We start from the raw sequence: 12450 nt of genomic DNA, 5'->3' as shown, positions 1-12450 counted from the left end.
TCACTCAACTCTCATTGTCTAACTCTATGTGACCCTCCTCTGTTATCTTTGCGCAAAGTAAACTTTCCAAACAACCTACATGTGCTGTAACTCTTTTACTAGTATGAAACACCCTAGTCTTTTCAGGGTCAATAGACATGATGTCATTTCTATCTAGCCATGCCAATAGCAGACCTGACTGCAGGCCCCTGGGTCTTGCCCTTATTTGATGCCAGCTTTGTGGGACCAATAAATTTCCTTTTTCTTTATGAATTTTATTTTATAGGTGTGCTTTTTGGATTGTCATTAGTGTACATTTCATCTGATTGTGAGACCTAAAGGAATTAATCTTTGTAAAGTATGTAGGACTGTTCTTGGCACACAGGATGTAATAACAAAAACAAATAAATTTTCTCTAAAGATTAAATGATAAAACGTACGTAAAAGTCTTGGCCTAAACTTTGTAAATACTCAATAATTATTAGCCCTTTAGTCCTTCAACATAAAACATATGTTGAAAGAAAGACTATGCCAGATATGATGTAGGCAGTAAGGGTTAAAGTCTAAGTAAACATACCCAAATCCACCTGATGAGCTTACAGTTTAATGGAGATGACAATATGAATACATCCTCACGAATACAGGTAAACTTGTTACTATGGCAAAGGTGCACAAATAACATGTGGTACTACGAAACATGTACTGTGGACCTTAATTTTCTGTATTGGAGGAGGCTGGGAGGCTGTCGGCAATCCTTTGATAAGCAACTGTCAGCAGAACTGAGAGCTCAAAAGTGAAAAGGAGTAAATCAGCCAAGAGAAGAGGGAACCCAGTCTAGGGAGAGCAAAAGACTGTGTGAGAGAGAGAGAGAGAGCAAACCCCCACCCCAGCCATGGTGCAATGATTCTTAGCAAGAGGAAGCAGCATGAAATACAAAAGTGGCATGAGCTGAGGCTGGAGATAGTGGTGCTGTTCCCAGGGCTTAAGACGTTTTAATTTACCTTCAGAGCAGCTAAAACTCACTGATAGGCCTTAAGCAGAAGGTAATATGATCTATGGTTGGAAACATTACTACAAGATTCTCCAACTTTAAGTACATCAGAACCTCTTGAGAGCTTTTCTTTTTTTAATCACCAGAGAGAGAAAGAGAGAAAACATCCCCTAAAGTTACATAATCATGCTGTAATCTTTTTCCCTTCATGTCATTTAGCGCACATACACACATGTGCTTGTCATCTTTTTCAAAACACTCAGGCCAGGATTTGAACTGTAGTTAGCCATGTAGGATCTGGCTCCCTTAATTTTTGTGCAACAGGGCAGGCTCTAATTTTTATTTTTTTTTTTAATTCATGATAGAGCATGTGTTAATGCACATGAAAGAGAAAGAAAAGAGAGTGTCCCCCATAGGGTCTGGTTGCGCCACAATCATCTTTCTCCAGTCCTCCATCCCATGGTATCTTGGGTCATCCCACACATCTAGAATGTTTCATATTGACAAGGCTAAAATTCTGACTATGGTCACCATGTGGGATTCAGTTTTTCCTGGGCAGCAGATTGCCACTGGGCCATGGAATCAGGGGACCCTCTCTCCAACTTGAGGGCTTTTTAAAACACATCATCCCTGAGTTTCTATTTCCATGTCTTCATTAGTGTGGGAGAATTTGCATTTCTAAAGGAATGCCCTTTTTTTGGTTCGTTTGTTTTAGTTTTGTTTATTTTATTTATTTATTTATTTTTTGGGAGAGGTTTTTGATATAGGGCGTGTGTGCTCGCCAGACAGACAGAGAGAGACAGAGAGACAGAAAGCAAGAAATCTCCCCCGCCCCGGGGGGATGGCCATGCCGCAATCCCTTCTCCTCCAGTCTCCTCTTGGGATCTTGGGCACGCACGCACACACGCCCGGCATGAGTTTTTAAGCCACCGGGTCCGGGACGTGAACTGCAGTCGACTACGTGGGAGTCCAGCGACATAGCCATTACGCTAACTGCTGGTCCCAGTTTTGTTTATTTTTATCAGAGAAAGTGTGCACTCCCCAAAGAAAGACAGAGACAGAGAAAAGAGGGAGAAAGCACTCTCCAGTGTGGTTTGATCATGCCACAATCCTTTCTCTTCTATTTTTCTATCCTGTTGGCATCTGAGCACACACCAGCATGTTTTTTAAGCTACTGGTGCCAAAGACTGGAATTACACAGTAAACCTTGTATGATTCAGCTCCCCAGACAGTAAGCCACTGCACTGGCCCACTGAAAGGACCTCATGTGTTGTTGGTGTCGATGCTGCAGATCTGGGGCCACACATTGAGGGTCACCTATCTACAGCACTGTGAATGTATTGAAAGGATTAAAAGTGGACCACTTAGAAAACAATGTCAGCATTCCATACAAGAGATGATAGATAGTTGAACTAGGAAAATGGAGAGAAGCCAACTAATGTCAAGGATATTTAGGGCCACCTGAGGCCCTTATTAACAGCATTTTCTCAGACCATGCCTTCTGGCACTCTTTAAGGCCAGCGTTCTTACACCATTAAGATGGTATGCCTCACAGGCTGGGACCTCATGGGAAGCCCAGGTTTGATTCTCAGTCCAATGTGTAGGCAAGGAACGGTGGCACAAGCCTGTGTTTGGGATGCTAAGGCAAGAGGATCTCGAGGTCCAGCCTGGCCTGGGCTACACAGTGAGACTTACCTGAAAATGAGTCAGGCATGCTGGTTCACATTGTAGTTCTAGCTGAGAGGCTGAGGCAGGAGGATAATGACTTCAAAATCTTGTCTAAAAATAGTAATGATAATATTTAAGATATAAAATTGTCAGGATTTGGGACTGGGTCAGATATAACTTTAAAGTCAAAAGGGGTAACAATCTATCAGCCCCGAAGTGAGAGAATTTCTGTTTGCTTTGCTGTTTTTTTTTAAAGGTTCTTCTGGCCTTCACTGGCTGGCTGCTATGAGCTAAAACCTACAATAACCATAGAAAGTGCTGGTGCTGACAGACAAGTTATGTAAGAATGTTGGCCTTAAAGAGGACCAGAAGGCATGGTCTGGGAAAATGCCAGAATGGCACCCCCTGGTTCTGTCTGTGGCATTCCTTATGGGCAGGTAAAGTCTGAGCCAGATCACGTTTGGGCTTGGTGTCAGATCTGATTGCTGTAGCTGCAGCTAAAGCTGGTAAATAGAGCTTCTAACATGAATAAAGACAGCAATGAAGAACTAGTAGAGAGGAGATAAAAGATCAAACTAAAAGAGGTTAATACCTGAATTGAACAGAAAATTTCAAAGAGAATGCAAGTAGAAAATGTCCAAAATAAAGGGGTTTTGCAGTATAGGAAAGAAGGCAGTTAGCAGCTCTCTTGCCAATGGAAGCAAATGTCTGAGACAAAAATGGAAGCTGAAAACAGGCATTCATTGGGCTGTCTAAAGATGAAACCACTGCAGCAATAAGTCAGAGAATTGTTAGTATATGCTAGAGAGTGTTCTGAAGAATATTCGGGAGAAGTACTAGTGGCCAAAAGTGGGATAGTACTGTGGCAACTTCTCCAGGGTTTGAGGCAATAAAAGAAAGGCTAACCTCTGCGAATACTAGAGGTCATTGTGTCCAAGGATATTTGAGAAAAGTTCACAAATGCAAACTTGATAGCATTCCAGAGACCAACCAGTGTCTTCTTGCCAAAAAGTAAATGGCATTTTTCCCAAAGGCAGGAGGCATTTGGCTCGGAATCTAATGGGGAGAATTGTGGGAACTGAGAGTAAGAATGCCCGTGAAGAGAGGTTTAAAGGAATCTTTGAAAGTGAGGAAGTGAATACCTAAGGTTTTACAGTACTTCAGGGAAGAATGTAATTTGGTATGTAATAGTGAAAATGTGACACTTTAGTTTTAAATCCTGCAACAGCTCTCAGCATATAAATTGTAGGGAGGAGTGAAAGCAAAATAAAACAATGACAAAAACAAACAGTCAGAAAAGAAAAAAAAATAATATAGGTTATTTAAATCATGAATATCCCGCATAGCATGCAAAAGATTGTCTCCCGAATCCCATACCAATCTAATACTAAAGATCATGGTAATTACATGGGAAGCTAGCTATTCTCTGAGTCTATCTAAACTGATTATAGTACCAGAAATTTAGAGCTAGAAAACATCACCAAACACCTAAACTAGAAATGGAATCAGTGGTTTACATAAAGTAAAGAATTTGTAGTTTTGAAAATTTATATACTTTTTTTTTTTTTTTTTTTTTTTTGCCAAAGGGTATATGTGCTCACCAGAGAGTGAGCAAGAAGGAGCACACAAACACACACCACACCATGGGGCTGGTCATATCGCAGTCAGGACTTTGGGCATGTGCTTAGTGTATTTTTGAAACTGCCAGGGCTGTGACTCAAACTCTGGTTGGCCCTGTGGGATTCTTCTCCTTTAAACTCTACACTATGGGGCCAGCTCTAGTGTTTGTTTTTAATATAGGTTATTATAGATATATTTTGAAAGATTATAATTATATATTTTGGATCGATCAGAAAAAAGAAAAAGGAGATGAGGAGAATATCAGCTGGGGTTTCTGCCTATTTTGTTTGGTTGGGTTTGTTTCAAGCAATTAAGCCAATTATAACTAATGCAAACAAAAATGAATATATTGAATGTTTATGGAGTAGCTCCTGAAACTGAAATACCCATAGAACACATCCAGAAGGAGGGGAATCCAAAGCAGCTCAGTGGACTCCCCTCCCCATAGCAGACATTATATAATTAACTCTTCAGTAACCTCATCATGATCAATCAGCTGCATTTTTCACCATTGGCCCTTCCACAGAAGCTTCAGAGTCCTAGAGAGAGTTTGAATGAACTGACTTCCCTGCTTAGCATTGGTAAGGGTATGGGGAGATATTTTTCTTAGTAGTCCCAAATACCGCACACTGGAGAGGAGAGGAACGATTGTGATAGGAAACTGGTTGCGTGAGTTTAAGTCACCAGGTCTGGGATTTGAACCACATTTGACTACATGGGAGTCCAGTGACATAGACATTACACCAACTGCTGGTCCCAAAAGTAAAGATTTTTAACAGAAAAGAGCACACTCCCATACCAGAAAGGCATTCAGGTGGGTAGCTGTCAGAAAAGGACAACTGAGGGACTAGCAGATGGAGCAATGAACTCCCACATGGAGGACCGTGGTTTGAGTCCCAGACCCAAAGACTTGAAACTCACACCAGGTGCATGTGTGCATGCCCAAGATACTGAGAGGAGAAGGGATTGCAGCATGGCCATCCCCCTGGGGGAGGTGATTTCTTGCTTTCTGTTTCTCTGTCCCTCTCTGTCTCTCCAGCAAGTGCATGCACCGTATAGCAAAAACTCTCTCTCCAAAAAAGAGAGAGAGAGAGAGAGAGAGAGAGAGAAAGAAAATATAATCATTAGGGCTAGCAAGTGGCATGGTGATTAAGGCACTAGACTCCCACATGAACAACTGCACCTTTTTTTTTTTTTTTCCTTTTTGGGAGATATTAATTTTGCTATAGGACGCACATGCTCGCCAGAAAGACAGAGACAGAGAGATAGAAAGTGAGAAATCACCCCCCAGGGGGTCTGGCCACACCGCAGTCCCTTCTCCTCCATTCTCCTCTAGGGATCTTGGGCACGCACGCACATGAGCCCGGCGTGAGTTTAAGCCACCGGGTCTGGGACTCAAACCGTGGTCGACTACATGGGAGTTCAGCGACATAGCCATTTCGCTTACTGCTGGCCGCTACCAACTGCACCTTGAGTCCCAGACCTAGTAACTTGAAAATCATGTTGGGCACATGTACATGCATGCCCATAATCCTGAGAGGAGAGTAGAGGAGAAGGGATTCTGGCACGGCCATCCTTCCTAGAGTGTGATTTCTCACGTTACCTCTCTCCACCTTTCATCAGTGAGGGCACGTGCCCTATGGCAAAAAACTAAATAAAGAAGTAAAAAAGGAATCATCATCAAATGCCTAGAATTTGAAGCCAGATGACCTGCTTTGGAAGTGTGATCTGTCACTTCCTCGCTGTATGAACTTGGGAAAGTTTCTTAACTATTTTGGGGCTCAGTTTCTTCATCAATGAAATGAGAACAAAACAAGTTAACGCATTTACTTCTGTGTGTATATCTGTTAATCTATCTATATCTATCTATATATCTATATCTATAGGAGAGTTATATAGATATCGATGTAAATAAATGAGTTAATATACTGCTCAGATAAGTATTGGGCACTAATAAGGGCCACGTAAGTGTCAGGCATTGATTTTCTCAAGAGAAATTGATCTAAATTAAACTTCCTTAACTCCAAAGTAAAGAGTAGAGCAGGGAAATCAAGAAAACACAACTTGAGATACCAAATACAAATAACTTATTAATGTTTTTATTGAATTTTCAAAGAAGATTGTAGAAGGAAAGGCAGAATATAACTAAAGGTTAAGCGACTTAGTTCTAGCTTTGGCCTTCACATCTACGAAGGTGGGAGCAAAGATCACTTCTCAGGGGTTCTATGAGAAGTCAAGGAATTAATGTGTGTAAAGTGCTTGGAGTGAGGCCTGAGTGAGAGTGAACATTTATTAAATGGTAATTATAGGTGTAATCTGCATACTGAATTGACATAATTTATTTAGATAGTTTTTGCCACTGTTTCAATTCAAAAATGATTTAAGGAAACTTTCAATTAGAGCGTTTCTAAAACTATTAAATGTTATTGTCATAGAAAGAAAACACTGCAGTACTCAGTTAAATTATGCACGTTAAAGGTTAATGTTGTTCCATTGGAAAGACCTTCCAGTAAGTTTTCTCAGTCTGAAAGTTCAGGATTCTAGAAAGAATAGAAAAACTGTCCAATTATTAAAATTTATAAAATGGGATCAAATGTAACTAATCTTCCATAAAGTAACCTTGAATTTCATCATTGTGTAGTTTCAATTTTGTTTGTTGCTAGATTTTTGTATTTTTATACCTGTGCTTTTTAAAAATTATTTTATTTACTTTTATTTATTTATTTTAATTTGACCAGAGAGGGACAGAGTGAGAGAGAGAGAAAGTGAGAAAGCAAGCCAACAGGTTCAAGACTTGAACCACCGTTGGCTAGGTAGAAGTTCAGTGCCTTTAACCACCACGCCACCTGCTGGCCCTTTTACCTGTGCTTTTAAGTGAATTTGAAATTTTTTAACTTTCCATATTTTGTTTTTATAACAACATTATAATCTACCTCATAAAATAAAGTTCTTTCTTTATTATTCTATTTCCAAGAATGATTTGTTCTTTCAAGAACAGTGTGATAGTAATTCCTACTTACTAAATTATTAATACCATTCCTGCAAAACATCTAGGTGTAGAATTTGCTTTTAGTTGTTGACATTTGTGAACTTCATTTCTTTGTTACTTATTTAATGAGAATTTGTTTCTTCTTGTGCTAATATTGGTATTTCTTTATGTATTAAAATACAACTAATTATTTCATCAAGTCATTCAAATTAATTACAGTAAAATTACTCAAAATAATCTTTTCTAATTCTTATCTATGTTAAATCAATAATTAGTTAGCATTTTTAAATATTTCATTTGGGTGCATTTTTTTATTATTCTTACCTGAATCTCTTATTAGTATTTCAAAGTTTGTTATGTAGTTAATCATCTCAATTTCAGTGGTGACTGAAATTACTTAAAGTTCATTCTTTCTCTCCCTTTTTTTTTTCCCCTGAGAGAAAGATTTTTACCATAGGGCACATGCACTCACTGGAGAGACAGAGAAGCAGAAAATGAGAAATCACCCCCAAGAGAGATGGCCACAATCCTTTCTCCTCTATTCTCCTCTCAGGATCTTGGGCATGCATGCACACATGCCTGCCGTGAGTTTTAAACCACCACATCTGGGACTTGAACCACGGTGGACTATGTGGGAGTCCAGCAACGTAACCATTATGCCATCTGATAATCCTTCTTATTTATTAAGCTTTGTATCATTGTCTTTTGTTCAGTATTTTTAGTTGACTAATTTGATAATTTTCTTACAAATGTGCAAAGCTGTAAATTTCCTTATACATACTGTGTAACATACCTCAAAAATTGATTGCTATTACCTTCAGTCACTTCCAAAAAATTGAGATTACCTTTATATTTTTTTTTCCTGATTTCCTCTGAAGTTTAATTTTTTTTCTTGATTTTTTTTCCAGAGGTTAATTAATAGTTTAGTTTCAGGATATATGTAACATATACTTTTTTCTTTTCCATTTGTTACTGATGCATTACTGAAGCTAACTTTGAGAGAAAATTGCAATCTTTTTTCTTTTATGAGCAAGATATATAACAGCATTTAAAAAATAAAAAACTTTTTTTCTTTGGAGAGGGCTATAGGGCGCATGCACTCTCCAGACAGACAGAAAGAGACAGAGACAGTCACAATCCCTTCTCCTCCATTCTCCTCTAGGGATCTTGGGCATGCACGCACATAGACCCGGCATGAGTTTAAGCCACCGGGTCCGGGACTCTAACCGCGGTCAACTATGTGGGAGTCCAGTGACATAGCCATTATGCTAACTGCTGGTCCCCCCAAATTTTTTTCATTATTATTATTCTTTGTATTTATTTTACATTCATTCACTGTATATCATTGCAGCCTACAAAATGAGGTTTCCCTTTGATACAATTCTGTTCTGGAATTACTCTAGAATGCAGTGTCCAAATTCTTTGAACTTAAAAAAATCAAGCTTCAGCGCCAATAGTTTTGAACAAGATTTCAAAATCCTAGGGGCCAGCACAGATGCTGTAACGGTTACATCACTGGACTCCCACCTGGCTGACTGCAGTTTGAGTTCCAGACCTGGTGGCTTGAAACTCACCCCAGATGGCTGCTTGTGTGTGCATACCCTAACCAAGAGAATAGAAGAGAAGGAATTGCAATGTGGTCATCCCCCTGGAGGGTGATTTCTTGCCTTCTGTCATTCTTTCTCTCCCTGTGTCTCTGGCGAGCACACATGCCTTTTAGCAAAAATCTCTCTTTAAAAAAAGTAAATAAATAAGATTACAAAATACTTAAATGAATCTGAAATTAACACCTTGTATTATTTTGGTGAGAGCAATATGAGTTTCAGGGGATTAGTAAGAATTTAGTCAAAAGAAAGTTTTTAAAAATATATCACATATTAATATCTTTATGTTCATATTCATAAAAAGGCATAAGGTCAAAGAGAAAAAAAGTTGGGTTTTTTTGCTAGTGGTTGAATGTACTTGTCAAAGACAGAGAGAAAGAGAAGAAAGCACCCCCCTTACCCCCCTTCCCATGGGGTATGGGCACACCACAATCCTTTCTCCTCCATGTCTCCCTTTTTTGGGGATTTGGGGCAGCATGCATATGTGCTCATTGTGTTTCTGAACCCGCCAGATCTGAGACTTGAACCACGATTAAGACCAGTGGAATCCAGCTGCCTTACTTACAAGAGCTGGCCCAAGAAAATACACACACACACACACACACACACACACACACACAATTTTTGACTCATCTTTTTAGCCACAACCTGCTAAAATTTGCAAAATCAAAATTTTTCTTCACAAAATACAATTTTTGAGAATGTGTTTATTTTTATAACACTACTATCACTTTATTGCAAAGAAAATCTTAATTTTTAAAAAATTTCAACAGGATACCATGTTACACACTGCCCTTCCTCCCAAGTATTTCAGCCAGGCAGGATCATGGGTACGGATGCTAATATATACAGACTGATCCGGAACTGAACCCTGATCTTCCATATGGTTTCCAACATCGAAGGGTGTATGTTACTACTATGTCATCAAGGCTACACGAAGAAAATTTTTTGAAGCTCTATTGCTCTATAAGTGAGAACGCTTTCTTTCTTTTTCTTTCTTTTTTTTCTTTTTTTGAGAGGTTTTTGCTATAGGGCGTGTGCGCTCACCAGACAGACAGAGAGAGACAGATAGACAGAAAGCGAGAAATCACCCCCCAGGGGAGATGGCCACGCCGCAATCCCTTCTCATCCATCCTCCTCTCAAGATCGTGGGCACGCACGCACACACACCTGGCATGAGTTTTAAGCCACTGGGTCCAGGACTCGAACTGTGGTCGACTACGTGGGAGTACAGAGAAATAGTCATTACGCTAACTGCTGGTCCCGAGAATGTTTTCTAATGCCAATATGGCATTTTATTATAACATCCTGGTATATATTGGATATACAACTTATTAAAAGTAAACAAATAAAATTAAAAGGAAGAATACATGAATAGAAAATAAAACAGTGAGAGTTTTAAATGTATAAAATTTTTCATCAGTGTACCTTACTTTGTAAACTAAAAATCAAATCAGATGTTGTCATTTTGTACCAGGTGACTATCCTAGTGCATTTGTAAACAGTGAAGATAAACTTATACCCTGAAACAAAAATATAACATTTTCCTTTTAAGTTGGTTTCTTACTGAATTTTATCTGAAACACAAAGTCATATTAGAGTCTCAAAATGCTAGAAAATTAGTGACATGTTCACAAACCTGATGTCATTTCAAAGTTCTAAAAGTGTTATCCATGGCTTTGATGATAGTCTATGTTGTGCCAGTTTTCTGCAAGCAAATAAAAATAGAACAGGTAGATACGACATTGAAAAAATGCAGCTTGGCTGGAAGATCTGCTGATCCTTTTGGAAGAAATCCCAATTTATTATTTGTAGAGAAGAGTTTCTGGAAAATTTCCTTTTAAAGCAGTTTCTTCGCTTAAATTGAAGTTCCGTTTCTCTTAATGGTGATAACACTGAAAAGGAAAATGTAGTTGATTTTGTGATGATATATTTTAGAACATAGCATCTGTTTGTTTCAAATTGTATTTATGACTATCTCTACCCCTATCTACCCTTCTATCTTTCTCTGTTTCACAGAAAAAATTATGACATCAACATCCAAAGGAATTCTCCGCCCATTTTTAATTGTATGCATTATCCTGGGCTGCTTCATGGCTTGTCTGCTCATTTACATCAAGCCTACCAACAGCTGGATCTTTAGTCCAATGGAGTCAGCCAGCTCAGTGCTGAAAATGAAAAATTTCTTTTCCACCAAAACGGATTATTTTAATGAAACTACTATTCTGGTGTGGGTGTGGCCATTTGGACAGACCTTTGACCTCACTTCCTGCCAAGCAATGTTCAACATCCAAGGATGCCATCTCACAACGGATCGCTCACTGTATAATAAGTCTCACGCAGTTCTGATCCACCACCGAGACATCAGCTGGGATCTGACAAATTTACCTCAGCAGGCCAGGCCACCCTTCCAGAAATGGATTTGGATGAATTTGGAATCACCAACTCACACTCCACAGAAGAGTGGTATTGAGCACTTGTTCAACCTGACTCTGACTTACCGCCGGGACTCAGATATCCAAGTGCCTTATGGCTTCTTGACAGTGAGCACAAACCCCTTCGTATTTGAAGTGCCAAGTAAAGAAAAGTTGGTTTGCTGGGTTGTAAGTAACTGGAACCCTGAGCATGCCAGGGTCAAGTATTACAATGAGTTAAGCAAAAGCATTGAAATTCATACCTATGGGCAAGCATTTGGAGAATATGTCAATGATAAAAATTTGATACCTACCATATCTACGTGTAAATTTTATCTTTCCTTTGAAAACTCAATCCACAAAGATTACATCACAGAAAAGCTCTACAATGCTTTTCTGGCTGGCTCTGTACCTGTTGTTCTGGGGCCATCTAGGGAAAACTATGAGAATTATATTCCAGCAGATTCATTCATTCATGTGGAAGATTATAACTCTCCCAGTGAGCTAGCAAAGTATCTGAAGGAAGTGGACAAAAACAATAAGTTGTATCTTAGTTACTTTAACTGGAGGAAAGATTTCACTGTAAATCTTCCACGATTTTGGGAATCACATGCATGCTTGGCTTGTGATCATGTGAAAAGGCATCAAGAATATAAGTCTGTTGGTAATTTAGAGAAATGGTTTTGGAATTAAAGTTTTCCTTCATTTGCACACTTGGTAAAATATTTTGATGCGCTATGATCCAAGTTTTGAGGATAAGAAGAGAAACAACATTCTGCTTTCGTGTCACAGTTTATTTTTATCACCCTCTTTGTTGGGTAACATGATGGAGATTTTTAAGAGCTCCACATTAGCAATCATTCCATTTGGTTTTAAATTATCCTGTATATACCTAACTATGTGGACTGAAAAGTAATTTATTCTTCACTATCGTTTGTAAGCATTGTTTTTCAAAGTTTTGTAGTTGTCTGTAATGTAAGTTTGTGATTTGGTTGTTGTTTCTACCCTATCAGTCATTTAATCTATTTAGCAAGTGAAGATGCATCTCTGAAAATAAGAAAACTTGTCACTAAATATGATCATCTTTAGTTCCAAGTTTGCATAATGTAACAAAGGAAGAACATACTGCAACTGAATTCTAACCTCCTTGACTCTGAAGTTGAACAAAGTATATAACTGTTTCTA

General features: G+C 38.7%; 1 protein-coding gene across 1 annotated transcript in view; it reads left to right on the top strand.

The window, feature by feature from the left end:
* Positions 1 to 11970, top strand: part of FUT9 (fucosyltransferase 9) — a 104004-nt gene extending 92034 nt beyond the window's left edge. The window contains exon 2 of the mRNA XM_006156106.1: positions 10871 to 11970. Within this exon, the coding sequence (XP_006156168.1) occupies positions 10879 to 11958 (1080 nt within the window). The 5' untranslated portion in view covers positions 10871 to 10878 and the 3' untranslated portion in view covers positions 11959 to 11970. The remainder of the gene's footprint in view (positions 1 to 10870) is intronic.
* Positions 11971 to 12450: the final 480 nt, after the last annotated feature.

This window comes from Tupaia chinensis, unplaced genomic scaffold (genome assembly GCF_000334495.1).
Source record: "Tupaia chinensis unplaced genomic scaffold, TupChi_1.0 Scaffold000478_3, whole genome shotgun sequence".
NCBI classification, from domain to species: domain Eukaryota; kingdom Metazoa; phylum Chordata; class Mammalia; order Scandentia; family Tupaiidae; genus Tupaia; species Tupaia belangeri.
This window is presented reverse-complemented; position numbering and strand designations above follow the sequence as displayed.